The 15,366-nt window shown below is 36.5% G+C and overlaps 1 protein-coding gene and 1 pseudogene across 6 annotated transcripts in view; both read left to right on the plus strand.

Moving 5' to 3' along the window:
• The window catches only part of SLC44A5 (solute carrier family 44 member 5), a 370,056-nt gene that overhangs the window by 258,719 nt on the left and 95,971 nt on the right, over positions 1-15,366 (plus strand). For all 6 annotated transcript variants that reach the window (XM_058716941.1, XM_058716936.1, XM_058716942.1 and 3 more), the window contains one exon: positions 5,597-5,670. In XM_058716941.1, the coding sequence (XP_058572924.1) occupies positions 5,597-5,670 (74 nt within the window). The remainder of the gene's footprint in view (positions 1-5,596; positions 5,671-15,366) is intronic.
• On the plus strand, positions 2,712-3,401 carry LOC131504541 (cytochrome c oxidase subunit 6A1, mitochondrial-like; annotated as a pseudogene).

The raw sequence follows: 15,366 nt of genomic DNA on the forward strand, positions 1-15,366 counted from the left end.
TAAAGGCCACATGTAAAAAACCCAATAGCTAATATCATCCCTAATGAGGAAAACCTGAGAGCTTTTCCTCAGGATGTCCACTCTCACCACTGTTATTTAACATAGTACTGGAAGTCCTAGCCTCAGCAATCAGACAACAAAAAGAAACAAAAGGCACCCAAATTAGCAAGGAAGAAGTCAAACTTTCACTATTTGCAGATGACATGATATTCTATATAGAAAACCCAAAAGACTCCAAAAAAATTGTTAGAACTGATACACTAATTTAGTGAAGTCACAGGATATAAAATCAACACACTGAAATCTTTTGCATTTCTATAGACCAATAATGAAGCAGCAGAAAGAGAAATCAAGGAAGGAATCCATTTATAAATTGCACCCAAACCCACAAGATACCTAGGAATAAACCTAACCATAGAGGTAAAATGTTTGTACTCTGAAAACTAGAAAACATTTATGAAAGAAAGTGAGGAGGACACAAAGAGATGGGAAAACATTCCATGCTCATGGATTGGAAGAACAAATGTTATTAAAATGTCTACACTACCCAAAGCAATCCACATATTTAATGCAATCCCTATCAAAATACTAAGAACATCTTTCTCAGAGCTAGAACAAACAATCCTAAAATTTGTATGAAACCACAAAAGAACCCCCAAATAGCCAAAGCAATCCTAAAAAGAAAAACAAAGCTGGAGATATCATGATTCTGGACTTCAAGCTATATTACAAAGTTGTATTGAACAAGACAGTATGGTACTGGCACAAATACAGACATATAGATCAATGAAACAGAATAGAAAAACCAGAAATGGACCCACAACCATATGGTCAACTAACCTTTGATGAAGCAGGAAAGAATATCCAACGGAAAAAAGACAGTCTCTTTAGCAAATGGTGCTGGGAGAATTAAACAACAGCATGCAGAAGAATGAAACTGGACCACTTTCTTACACCATACACAAAGATAAACTCAAAATGGATGAAGGACCTAAATGTGAGACAGGAAACCATCAAAATCCTAGAGGAGAACACTGGCAGCAACCTCTTTGACCTTGGCCACAGCAACTTCTTACTATACATGTCACTGGATGCAAGGGAAATAAAAAATGAACTATTTGGACTTAAAAAGCTTCTGCATAGTGAAGGAAACAATCAAGAAAACTAAAAGGCAACCTTTGGAATGGGAGAAGTATTTGTAAAGGACATGTCTGATAAAGGATTAATATCCAAAATCTATAAAGAACTTACCAAACTTAACACCCTCCCCAAAGAAATAACCCAGCTAAAAAATGGGAGGGCATAAATAGACATTTTCCCAAAAAAGACATACAGATGGCTAATAGATACATGAAAAGATGTGTGACATCACTCATCATCAGAGAAATACAAATCAAAACTACAGAGAAATATCTCCTCACACCTGTCAGAATGGCTAAAATTAACAACATAGGAAACCAGCAGGTGTTGGCCAGGATGAGGAGTAAGGGAAACCCTCTCACTGTTGGTGGGAACGCAAACTGGTGCAGCCACTCTGGAAAACAGTATAGAGGTTTGTCAAAAAGATAAAAATAGAACTACCCTTATGATCCAGCAATTGCACTACTGGGTGTTTACCCAAAGGATACAAAAATACTGATTTGAAGAAATACATGCACCCTGATGTTTATAGTAACTTCACCAACAATAGTCAAAGTATGGAGAGAGCCCAAATGCCGAATGACTGGTGAATGGATAAAGAAGATATGGTGTGTGTGTATATATATGTGTATATGCACACACACAATGGATAATTACTCAGCCATAAGAAGAATGAAATATTACCATTTGTATGGATGTGGATTGAGTTAGAGAGTATTATGCTAAGCGAAATAAGGCAGAGAAAGACAAATACTTAGGATTTCACTCATAAGTGGAATTTAAGAAACAAAACAGATGAACATAGTGGGGAAAAGAGAGAGGCAAACCAGAAAACAGACTCTCAACTGTGGAGAACAAACAGAGTTACTGGAGGGGAGGTGGTTGTGAGGGATGGGTTAAATGGGTGATGGGCATTAATAAGGGCACTTGTGATGAGCATTGGGTGTTATATGTAAGTGATGAACAGCTAAATTCTACATGTGAAACTAATATTACACTGTACATTAAGTAACTGGAATTTAAATTAAAACTTGAAAAAATAAAAATAAAAACAACTCATTTCCTATAGAATACTTAGGATTATGACAGATGCCCTGAAATAAAAAGAGATGAACAATAAGATGCTACGACTTCTAAAAATTTGAATTAAGCTTCTGCTATGTTCCTCACAAAATGGTGCCCAAGTTATATTTGATATTTTGTCCAAATTCAATTTTCCAATAGTTTTATATTTTTTTAAGTTTCTTTATTATTTATTTTGAGAGAGAGAGAGAGAGAGAGAGAGAGAGAGGATCCCAAGCAGGCTCTTCACTGTGAGCACAGAGCTCCAAGAGGGGCTGTATCTCATCAACAGTGAGATAGTGACCTTAGCTACCCAGGTGCTCCCAATAGCTTCCTAAACAGTATTTTTCCCCCCCTGGACGGAGTATATCTGAGGAAAGGGAGAAAAGCATTAATGGGGAAAAATGGCAGGTAATTGTAATTTCCTGATTTTACACACACGTGGGCACACACCCACACCCCTATTTTAAGAGGAAATTTCTAAAATAACAGAGAGGTTCATGTTGAAAATGGCGGAGGCAGCTGGGTGCCAGATTTTGGGGCTGCTAGGTGGGTCCTGGGCATAGTTGAACGGGTCCAGGTGGAGTGGCAACCACAGTGATGAGGGTTCAGCTCGCCTGTGGAATGCCCTCACCTACTTTGTAGTGCTTTCCGGCATGGGATTGATAGTGCTGAACATCTTCCTGAAGTCACACCATGAGAGCACAAGAGAGCAGAGTTCTTTGTCGCCTACTCCCATCTCCGCATCAGATCCAAGCCCTTTACATGGGGAGATGGTAATTACACTCTATTTCATAACACTCATGTGAATCCACTTCTGACTGGCTATGAAGATGAATAAAGAGAACTTGGACCACTACCCAGTGGGGACCACAGCACTGGTCTGGACCATGACTCTGCACAGGGAGGAGAAAAGTATATGGGACCTTAAGCTCAACTTCCTTACTTGTGTTGAATGATGACCAGTATACTGATATTCCATCCCTTTGCTTTAGGAGGAGATAACTTAAATAAATAGAATGGACCATGAAAAAACAAACAAAAACAGAAAAAAGGAAACAAATCACTACAGGAACAAATTCAGAAACAGGAATGTTTTATCTAGAAAAACTCTCCTGCTTTTTGAGATGAATTTTCTATTCATAATTTTCAGTTTGTTCAACATTCTTTTGTGTTTAAATAATATAAAATTAAGCAGTCTGGCCGGGGGTATGGTCCACTCTTTCTCTAAATCTGTGTACCAGAAAAACAAAGCAGACTTGAATACATTATCCTCCCTGGTCTCAGAATATAATCCCCAACACCTGAAAGTGTGAATTATTGAGAAATGCTATTCCACTATGATAGGAACTGCTGGGGGATAGTTGTGTGGGCCTGGAGTAGTCCGTGGTGCTGTAGCCTGTCCTTGGCACCAAAAAAAGAGAGAAACCATAGTGTAAAACCTAAATTGGACCAAAACTCCAACTAATGCCTGTTCGTCAGTGCCAGTAGCTGATGAGTATGGGTTTTAGTCTTAAAAAATTTCCTTTTGGGGTCTGCTTCTTTGTGTCTTGTCCTTTCAGATTAGTAAGTTTCCTACATTCATCTTTCTAGTATGTTTACCCTTCCTTGTGCTTGCTACATAGCATCATAAATATGTAACATTATAATGCTATGTAATATTAGTTTATTATAAAAAAGCATTATAGTACATATTATAAATAATGTGAGTATATAGATATAAACATATTATAGATAAATAATTACAAGATGGTGGCCAATTTGGCTGATGCTTCTGGTCATACCCACTCTCCCTCTTCTTGGTAGTTATTATCAAACACAAGGGCTTTGACAACTCCAAGATTTCTAATTAAGTAAGGCACACCAGCGTTCTAATTTTCCCTCCTTTAGTTCCCTACCTGCAGGCATCACACTAATTTAACAACTGCTCTCAATTTAACAACCCCTCTGACAGGATGAAAACCTGATCCTGAACAGGATATGTCAGAATTCATGTGAACCAGATACTCACCTCACCCCCAAGCAGGTTTTTGGTTTTCAGTGACTGTCAAAGAAAGAAAGCTAGAGTACCTGTTTCTTCCCTTTTTACTACTATTCTCATAATTCTTAGACAAAATGAAATTTAAAATTCCTGGGTTGTATTTGGATTTAAGCAAATGATAGTTTGTTTCTGGATTGAGCATGATTAACTTTCTCTATGAAAGATTCATTTCCTATTGAGGTAATAGGAACATGTGAAAAAATTTTAGATATGGCTAACTTGAGGCTTCACAGAAAATTGAAATAATATTAGAATAAGTACTAAATTAAAAGGGTTAGGCATTGAAGACCTAGATATTTGGTTTACCTTACCCTCTCTCTACCTCTCTCTCATGGACCTTAAATAAGTCAACTCACCTAAAAACCTAAAGGTATTCTTAAGAAACTCACAATGTATGTGAATGCAGTAAAGGTATAGTAGGGCTTTATCAATGTAAGGTATTATTGTGTCTGTTACTGTACAACTCCTATTCGTTATTATTACTACCACCATCACAAAAAATAGTGTGTAACTTCAACCTCCCTGTGCTAAAATATTAGAGCATATATCCATATGCCCTCAAGAGCCAGAAGTTTTTGCTATGAAAATTCTCATGTGCAACTTTTAATCCTCTTAAATAATTTAATCTTTTTTCTTTACTAATACATTTTTCATTAAGTTTTCAAGTAGAGAATAGGTGTATTGTTTTTCACTTTCAAGCATTTGGCCTTCCAGACCACTTATAAGCTGAACAAGATATAATATTAGAAGTAGGAAATACTTTAGTTGAAAGAATTGAGCATCTCTACTGGATTTTAGCCTGATTTGTGATTCTTAGCAAATCACTGAATCTCTATCAAGCCAGATTCTCTCTAAACCTAATTTGGCAATATCTAATTTATAGAATAGTTGGTAAAAGTACAGTTTTGAGCCATTTTGTTTTTTAATGCATTAGATACACTATTGTTAGTATAGTTGCACCTCTACACCCCATAGAAAGTTTGTGTAGTCGGTCATTTATTTAATAAATAGTATGCTTTAAATATGTGTATAGAAAGATAATGGAGAAAGGGAGAAATAGATGTTTTATATGTTGATGTTGTTATATTCCAGTCTCTAAAAATATCTTACAAATAAAGAAGCAAGAGAGAATAAACGTGAAGAATCCTGGGGAAACTTCTTTAATCATGGAGCTATGACCACTCCATTGCTAATGAAGCCTTTGATTACAGAAATACATCTGATAAACCTTTCAGAATTACTGGGTATAAAATGGCATATCACAATTATTATTTTTCCCCTTTCCCATATTTGTTCACTAAATAAGATGTCATGTTGGATTGCTTTTAATTCTTTATTCCTTTTTGTTTTTAGGACTTGTACAGATGTTCTGTGCTGCATAATCTTCATACTGTGCATTATTGGCTACATCCTTTTAGGACTTTTGGGTGAGTAAATACGGGTATAGAAGATACGTAAAATTTGCTAATGAAGTAACTAAGTCAATGTCCCATTTTTAACATTAATCATTTTCTTCGCAAAGCCTTGTTATTATTGATTCTTGTCTTTTCTGGTGGGAATGTGCCTCACCAGTACTCATTGGGTAGCAGATTCAATGAATAATAAACACAAAGTAATTTATTCAAAGACAAACCCTAATTACTTAAGTAAGTACAATTATAAAGAAGGAAAAAAAAGTTTATGGTTTCTTTTTAATCATTTTTACTTTTGAAATTCTGTTAAGCTGCTAATTATGTTCATGTTGCTGTTTACTAATATGTACCAAGACCTAGATTAGTTGAGATAATACATAAGCTTTTCTTTTTATAAGCAAATTTAAAAGAAAAGAAGGATCATTAAGAATTTTACCACATAATTCATTGATGTTTAAGAAGTCTCATTGTCTTTGCCTACCAGAAAGAGATATTCTGTTGTTTACTGTTAGGTTAAAGATTTTTCTATGAAAGTGAAAATAAAGAGGATAAATATACAAATTATTTACATTTTTAAAAAACTAGCAGAGGATAGTGAATATTTTCTGTAAAAAGTTTCACAATTGCATGTAAATATATCACTATTTCCCTCTGAGACTTAAGTCCTGCCCCTTAGATGCTGACTTAGGAAACTTTAATATATTATTATTAGAGCAGGGGCCAGAAAACTTCATTAATTCTAGTACCAATAATGAATGGCCTAGAGTTAGTGTGGATAGAATGGATAAGTAGCTGTGCCTACATTGGAAACAATGGAAAATGCTCTTCCCTGTTCTTCAGTTTTATCTCCCAATAAGAGAAATACTTTGAGAATAGCAATTAAAACTAATTTCCAAAAGATCATCTCAGTAATATTATGCAAAAGCTATACAGAATTGGAGAATTCAAAAAAGTAAGGCAGGAAGAAAAGTAGGGAGAGAAGAATAAAGGAGAATAAACCACAAAATTAAATAATGTTTTCTAAGACCTTCAGAAGATTCCTTGGTTATTTCTTCAGAGTATTTTAACTTGAAAACATTAAAGCCATTATAGCACAATACACAGTCTATAAATTGAATATTACAACATAAATTTCCTTACAGAATTAACAGAATTTTAGCTTCTCTAACTTTGGGACACATTTTTCTGATCTAATTTTTTTGGTGGTTTCTACTTTTTGTCATAGAATTGAAATTGGTTGCGTAAGAGAAGGAAGAGTTGGAGTCAAGTTGATCTAGGGTTTGCTTGCATTATTTGGTGGACTTGGGCTGGTTTCTTAACCTCAGTTTTCTCATCTGTGAAATATAGGAACACTACCTACTTTGCAGGGCTGTTGTGAGAAGTAAATGAAATGATATCCAGGTATACAAATAATAGTACATAATACTGCTAGGCAGTATTTCATTTGCTGCCATTGGGTATTCCAGTTGTTCTGAATTTTAAGAAATTGTTTTTAAATTAATTTATTATATCATCTCTCTATGGCAACCCATAATTTTGGTTATTAAAGTTTGAATGCACACAGAAACTTCACAAGGATCTCTTAGTTTGCCTGGAATCTTTCCATCAGGGGATCTTCTGGCATAACAAATAAGTCTCCTCCATATCTCAGAGCCAGTGTGTTGTAATCCACAGAGAAATGTGTTCTGTCCTTATATAGAGCTGGGAAAGCCACTGCCACTCTCCTGTTGACACAGTAGAGAAAAGGGATGGGAGTGCACACCGTCATTCCCTCTGGAGCAAAATAAGAACTTTGTTTCTTTAAGATCTCCGGATTTGGTTTATAAATACCTTAATTAATATAAATAAGTTGGAGAATAAATGTTCCTCAGTGAAAAACTGTGTTCAATACTGGACTTAGTGATTCTTTCACATTAATCCTGATGCCACTGATTAAAACGAATGACTCACAAAATTTACTGAATATATATGTATACATATGTGTGTGTGTATTTATATACTTTTCTCATTCCTGAACCACAAATAGTCTAACTAGTCTAAAATAAACTTACCTCTTCAGTTATGTCTTATATTGGATTTAAAGGAAGAATGGCAGAAAACGATTAGCAGAGGTTACCAGGAGTGTGAAAAATTTTTTGGCATGAAAGAATATATACCTTCACCTGAGAAAAGATGATGTTATCTCAGTCACACCAATATGTTACAAGTAGTGTGAAAATCAATAAAAGGAAATATTTTTTAAAAAATTTTAACGTTGATTTATTTTTGAGAGAGACAGAGTGTGAGTGGGAGAGGGGCAGAGAGAGGGAGATGCAGAATCTGAAGCACGCTCTAGGCTCTGAGCTAGCAGCACAAATGTGGGGCTTGAACTCATGAACCATTGAGATCATGATCTGAGCCCAAGTTGGCCACTTAACCGACTGAGCCACTGAACAATGCCCCAAGGAAATCTTGTTTAAGATGGAGTTGGGAGGCCAACAGAGGAGCTCTCATGCCTGCCACTCGTCATTGATTGCACATCCAATGGGAAGAGAGGTACCCCCCCAAGTCAGTAGGACTTTACTTATTTATTTTAAAAGATACAAGTGTTTTTATTTTATTTTTAAACTTTAATTCCAGTATAGTTAACATACAGTGTTATAGCAGTTTCAGATTTACAATACAGTGATTCAACAAGGTCAGTCCTGCTTTAGCTGCTCCTTTACTATCCCTGCAGAAGGAAGAAAAGTCTCACCCCAGCAACAGTCCAGCCAATGAGAGACAGTCACAACTCAGCACATGAAAAGCCACTATACTTCAATTCCCAGGTTACTCCAGTTGAGTTTTTGATTATAATAGCCCTCTCAACTTCCTTTTTTGCCCTATTAAAGGAGTGTTCCTCTTCAGTTTTGTTGTAGCTTGCTCTGCTATTCCCAGGTAAACCTGTTTTTGCCGGTAAACCAACTGGCAGTTGTATTTTAAAGGTTAATAGTGGTTTGACATCTTTTGCCATTTTGTTAGATCAGGACCTTCTAAGGAATATCTTCCATCCATTTCTTTTCGTAAGGAGTTTTACCATGAAAGAGCCATGTTTCTCACAAATTCAGCTGAGGAAAAAAACAAAAAAGCAACCTGTTCTTTGCCCTTTATGTGGAATATGGCCAGCTAGGTAACACTTGGATGCAACAAAGGCACTTGACATTCTGCTAATGAAAAGCAGAAGTGGAGTCTGGATAGAAGGTAATCACATCTCCTTGAAAGATCAAACTAACGTTTATGATAATAGCTCTCTTTTGTCCCACTTCACTGATGGTTGCTATTCAATTATTGTACTAGCTAGAAAAAAGAATTGGAATATTTATTATGCAAATTGTCCTTTGTTATCCTTGTGCTAACATTATGCAATAATAGCAGAATTTTAACATTTAATAAATTTTTCTTTTATTTCCTCTTTAAAAAAATTAATTCTAGTATAGTTAAAATACTAGTTTCAGGTGTACAATACAGTGATTCAATTCTATACATTACTTAGTGCTTATCAAGGGAAGTGTACTTTTAATCCCCTTCCCCTATTCCACCCACCTCCCCTCTGATAATCATCAGTTGTCTATAGTTAAAAGTCTGGTTGTTGGTTTTTTGAGTTTTTTGTTTTTGTTTTTTTTGGTTTGTCTTTTTATTTTTCCTGTTTGTTTTCTTAAATTCCACATATGATCCAAATCATGGAATTTGTCATATTTCTTTTCTTTTCAAATGTATTTCCAGTTAAGTGTGTTAGTTCGTTGTGTTTACGTGGGATGCACCTGAAGTTAGGGTCCAAAGTTTGTGTTTGTTTTTGTTTTTCCGTCTTAGGGATAATTATCCCTGTTAGTTGAGATGCTAGGAAATTAACAAGAAAGTAAAATAATGTAAACAAGCCGAGAACTCTCGCCACGCTGTGAGAGGCCTAAACCACGTGGAGAAGCCCTGTGTAGGGAACTTGATCAGCAGGCTCCGCTGAGCTCCCAGAAATAGTGTTTGCCATCAGCTTCATGAGGTTTTCAGATGATTGAAGCCCCCGGCAACATGTGACTGCATGAAAGATCTCAAGAGCCCCAGCTGATCCTTCCCCAGATTTCTAACTGCTGAAATCATGAGCAAAATAAAATGGTTGTATTAAGCTAGTGGGTTTAGGGGTGTAAAAACGGATAAGCAGAACAAAATTTTGTACCTGGAAGAGGGATGCTACTTAACAAAACCTAATACATGGGCATTGGTTTTCAAACCAGGGCATGTTCAGAAACCCAATGGATTTTGAGGAAACTGTCAGAGTTCGAAGGAAGGTGAGAAAAATGCAATTAGAAACAGGAGAGAAGGGCACCTTGTGACATAGTGTTGAAAGTTTGGCAGCATTGCTTCTCCTGCTGCTGCAGATGGTAATGTGGGAGGCAAGAAATGTACCTAATGAATTCAGTGATCTAGCTAAAGATTGTGCTTAAGAGAACCACCAGCTCTGAAGAACATCATCCACACCTGGACCTTACTTAGGTGATGAGATCCAGACCCTGAGCCTGAGCCTGATTCTTTAATTGGATGAGGCTTCTGAGGACCTTGGGAGAGTATAAACGTATTTGATTGTGGAGGGAATGTAAACAGTGTGTGGCCAGAGGCTGGACTATAGTTGTTTTAATACATGGCTGTGACTTCTTTGCCCCTCTTTCTGCCAAGAGGTATGTGCCTGTGTCTCTTTCCCTTGAATCTGGTAAAGCTTAGGATTGCTTCTTTAACAGAGAAATGAACTAAGCCAAATAAGACTAGTTAAGGGCCTTGACATGCAGGTGATGTATAGATCATTGCAAAAGATTAAAGGAAGGTCATCATGGGTCCACTGGACCTCTCAGTAGGACTGAAAGTACCAAGTACAGAGAGGAGGAGGCTTAAATTCTTCATAATTCAGTCTTAAATCCTTCATAGGATGAGTTAGAAAATAAACAAAATAGCTAAGTTAATATCTAAATGTGGTCAAACTTGACTCCATCATTTCTGGTATTAAAGTATATGGGGGTAATAATACAGTCACATGTGTACTTTTCTATTCATTGCTTCAGGAAGTCCAGCATATCATTCCCTTCCCTGACTTGAACTGCCCCAAAATGCCCAGGAAAGTGAAGTCTTACTTCCAGTTTCTAGGTGGAGAGAGAAACCTTATAGTCTACTGGAGCTCTGACATTTTGGTTGGTGCTATTTGGTATCATTTCTTAGTCAGTTACTCATCTGGATCCTTCTACTACTGTAGGGTTTCCTACACTAGGATCCAAAAATAGAGCTTTTTTTTAATGTTATTTAATGGGGTACCTTGGTGGCTCAGTCGGTTGAGTGTCTGGCTTTAGCTCAGGTCATGATCTCATGGTTTGTGACTTTGAGCCCCACATTGGGCTTGCTGCTGTCAGCGGAGATCCCATTCTTCGGATCCTCTGTTCCCCTCTCTCTGCCCCTCCCCCCACTTGTGCTCTCTCTAAAAACAAAAATTTAAGTAATCTCTACACCCAACATGGGGCTCGAACTCATGACCCCAAGATCAAGAGTCACATGTTCCTCTGAGTGAGCCAACCAAATACTCCCCAAAATATAGCTTTTAAGTCTTTAGGTAGTGATCAGTCATTTCTCCTCAAAGCATGACTAGTGTCTGAATGCAGCCCCTACTCTTTTAGGCCCTTACGATGCCTAAGTACCAGCTCAGTCTCTGCCTTCAAGGCAGGTTCCCTTTTGTAGTATTCCCTTTTGTAAGACCTAATTCAAGGTCAGTCGTTTCCATCCTAAATTAAAATCTCAGGGAGAAAAGTTTGAGTTCTTCTTTCTTATAAAGAAAATTGATCCTCCCCAAACCAAGGAGTATAAAAAAAAGGGAGAAACCATGTTTTCTTAACTGAGAGGTCACTCAACTGACCTTTTGAGGAACAAAAATAATTCCAAGGTGACTTTGATTCTGTCTATACACGGAAGCAATGAACAGTTCATCTTACTAATAAATAAGTATAATTAAATAAGTTATGCCTCCCCAGGTGTCCTGTTATAGTTTGTGAGCTTGGTGGTAGGATCCTAATGTTCATGGTAAGGGGAAACTGGTGATGGGCAGTGGCTCTGTAGGATGTCCCACTATGTTTTTAGTCTACTTGGGAACGAAAATGAACATGCCTATCTGATCACAGCTTGGAAACATTGTTTTAGCACAGGAAAACCATTTCTTCCAATAAAAAAGTAAGAAATATAAAGCATTCTAGTTCCCATATTTTAGTTTTTTTAAGTTTGTTTATTTTGAGAGAGAACATAAAGGAGAGGTAGAGAGAGAGAATCTCAGGCAGGCTCTGCACTGCCAGCCTGACACAGGGCTTGAACAAAAACCTGTGAGATCATGACTTGAGCCGAAACCAAGAGTCAGGTGCTTAACCAGTTGAGTCACCCAGACTCACCTCCTTTATTTTTAAAGTTGTTCTAGTAAGCTTTTCTTTTTTTAAAAAAGTTTTCTTTTGGGGTGCTTGGGTGGATCAGTCGGTTAAGCATCTGACTTCGGCTCAGGTCATGATCTTAAGGTTCGTGGATTCGAGCCCTGCATCGGGCTCCCTGCTGACAGTGTGGAGCTTGCTTGGGATTCTCTTTCTCTCCCTCTCTCTCTCCACCCTCCCCCCATTCACACTTTCTCTCTCTCAAAAATAAATAAACTTTAAAAATAAATAAATAAAAATTAAAAGTTTTTCTTAAAAAAATTTTAATTCCAGCATAGTTAACATACAGTGTTATATTAGTTTCAGGTGTACAATATAGTAATTTGACAATTTGATACATTACTCAGCACTCATCCTGATTAGTTTATGCTTAATGCCCTTCCCCTATTTCACCAATCCCCACCCTCCACCCATAACCATCAGTTTGTTCTCTATAGTTGAGTCTGTTTCTTGGTTTGTCTGTTTTTTGTTGGTGTGGGCTTTTTTTTCCCACATGTGGGTGAAATCATAAGATATTTTGTCTTTCACTTATTTCAGTTAGCAGTATACTATCTATACCTATGTTATTACAAATTGCAAGATTTCATTCTTTTTTAAGGCTGAGTAATATTCTGTTGTGTGTATATATATCACTTCTTTATCCATTCATCTATCGATGGACACTTGGGCTGCTTCCATATCTTAAGTTATTGTAAATAATGTTGCAATAAACATAGAGAAGCATATATCTTTTCAAATTAGTGTTTTTATATTCTTTGGGTAAATACCCAGTAGTGGAATTACTGGGTCATATGGTAGTTCTATTTTTAATATTTTGAGTAACCTCCATAACCTGCATATTGTTTTCTGCAGTGGCCGCACCAGTTTGCATTTCCATCAACAGCGCATGAGAGTTCCTGTCTCTCTACATCCTAGCTAAAAAACTTGGTGTTTCTTGTGTTTTTGATTTTTGCCATTCTTACAGGTGTGAAGTGATATTTCATTGTGGTTTTGATTTTCATTTTCCTGATGATTAATGATGTTGAACATTCTCTCCTATGTCTGCTGGTCTACTGTGTATCTTTTTTGGAGAGATACCTGTTTATGTCTTCTGCACATTTTTAAATTGGATTGTTTGTTGTTTTGGATATTGAGTTGTATAAGATCTTTATATATTTTGGATACTAACACTTTATTGGATATGTCATTTGCAAATACCTTTTCTCATTCAGTAGGTTGCCCTTCAGTAGGTAGTTTTGTTGATTGTTTTCTTTGCTGTGCAGAAACTTTTTATTTTGATGTTGTCCCAATAGTTTATTTTTGCTTTTTAAAAATTTTTTTGAGACAGCATGAGCAGGGGAGAGGGGCAGAAAGAGACAAAGAGAGAGAATCTTAAGCAGACTCCACGTTCAGCATGGAGCCCAATGTGGGACTCAATCCCACAACCCTGGGATCATAAACTGAGCTGAAATCAAGAGTTGGACACTCAACCAACTGAGCCACCTAGGCATTTCTAGTTTTGCTTTTATTTCCCTTAGGAGACATACCTAGAAAAATGTTGCTATAATCAATAGTCAAATTACTGCTTATGCTCCCTTCCAGGATTTTTACAGTTTCAAGTCTCACATTTAGCTCCTTAAGCCATTTTGAGTTTCTTTTTTGTGTATTGTGTAAGAAAGTGGTCCAGTTTCATTTTTTTTTTTTTTTGCATGTGGCTGTCCAGTTTTCCCAACACCATTTATTGAAGAGACTGTCATTTCCCATTGCATATTCTTGCATCCTTTGTCAAAGACTGACCACATAATCATGGGTTTATTTCTGGGTGTTGTATTCTGTTTCATTGATCTGTTTATTTTCGTTCCAGTCCCACACTGTTTTGACGCTATAGTTTTTTTTATATAGTAGTATATATTGAAATCTGGGATTGTGATACCTCCAGTTTTCTTCTTTTTCAAGAATGCATTGGCTATTTAGGATCTTTTGTGGTTCCATACAAATTTCAGGATTGTTCTAGTTCTGTAAAAAATGCTGTTGGTAGTTTCATAGGGATTGCATCAAATCTGTAATTGTTTAGGGTAGTACAGACATTTTTACAATATTCTTCCAATCCATGAGCATGAAATATCTTTACATTTGTTTGTATCATCTTCAGTTTATTTCATTAATGTTTTTTTTTCCATTTGTATATTAAATACTTCTCATCCCTTCACTTTTAATCTGTATGGGTCTTTAGGTCTGAGAATTGTAGGTAGCATATAAATGGATCTTGCTTTTTTTTATCCATTCTGTTACCCTATGTGTTTTGATTAGAGCATTTAGTCCATTTACATTCAAGGTAATAGTTGATATGTATGTACTTATTGCCATTTTGCTACTTGTTTTATGGTTGCTTTTGTAGTTATTCTCTGTTCCTTTCTTCCCTTACTCTCTATCATGGTTTATTGGCTTTCTTTAGTCATATACTTGGATTCCTTCTTATGTATTTATTTTTTGCTTATCTATTACAGGTTTTTATTTGTGATTGCCATATTAGGTTTATCTTATGCATATAGCAGTCTATATTAAACTGATGGTTGCTTAAGTTTGAGTCAATTCTTTACTCCTCTGCCCCCACATTTTAGGCATATGGTGTCATACCTTACATTCTCTTATTTTGTGAATCCCTTGATTGATTTTTATAGATGTACTTAATTTTACTGCTTTTGTGCTTCCTACATTTTTTATTCCTGCTTATGGTCTTTCCTTTCTACTCAAAGAGTCCCCTTTAACATTTCTTGTAGGGCTGGTTTAGTGGTAAATTCCTTTAACTTTTGTTTGGGAAATTTTTTCTCTCTCCTTCTATTCTGAATGATAGCCTTGCTAGATAGAGCATTGTTGGCTACAGGTCTTTTTCTTTTAGTACATTGGTTTTGTTTTGTTTTTTAATAATTTATTGTCAAATTGGTTTCCATACAACACCCAGTGCTCATCCCAACAGGTGCCCTCCTCAATGCCCATCACCCACTTTCCCCTTTCCCCCAGCCCCATCAACCCTCAGTTTGTTCTCTGTATTTAAGAGTCTCTTATGGTTTGCCTACCTCCCTCTCTGTAACTTTTTTTTTCTTCCCCCTTTCCCCTCCCCCCGGTCTTCTGTTAAGTTTCTCAGGATCCACATATGAGTGAAAACATATGGTATCTGTCTTTCTCTGCCTGACATATTTCACTTAGCATAACACTCTCCAGTTCCATCCACATTGCTACAAATGGCCAGATTTCATTCTTTCTCATTGCCAAG

This window comes from Neofelis nebulosa, chromosome 2 (genome assembly GCF_028018385.1).
Source record: "Neofelis nebulosa isolate mNeoNeb1 chromosome 2, mNeoNeb1.pri, whole genome shotgun sequence".
Classification (NCBI taxonomy): Eukaryota; Metazoa; Chordata; class Mammalia; order Carnivora; family Felidae; genus Neofelis; species Neofelis nebulosa.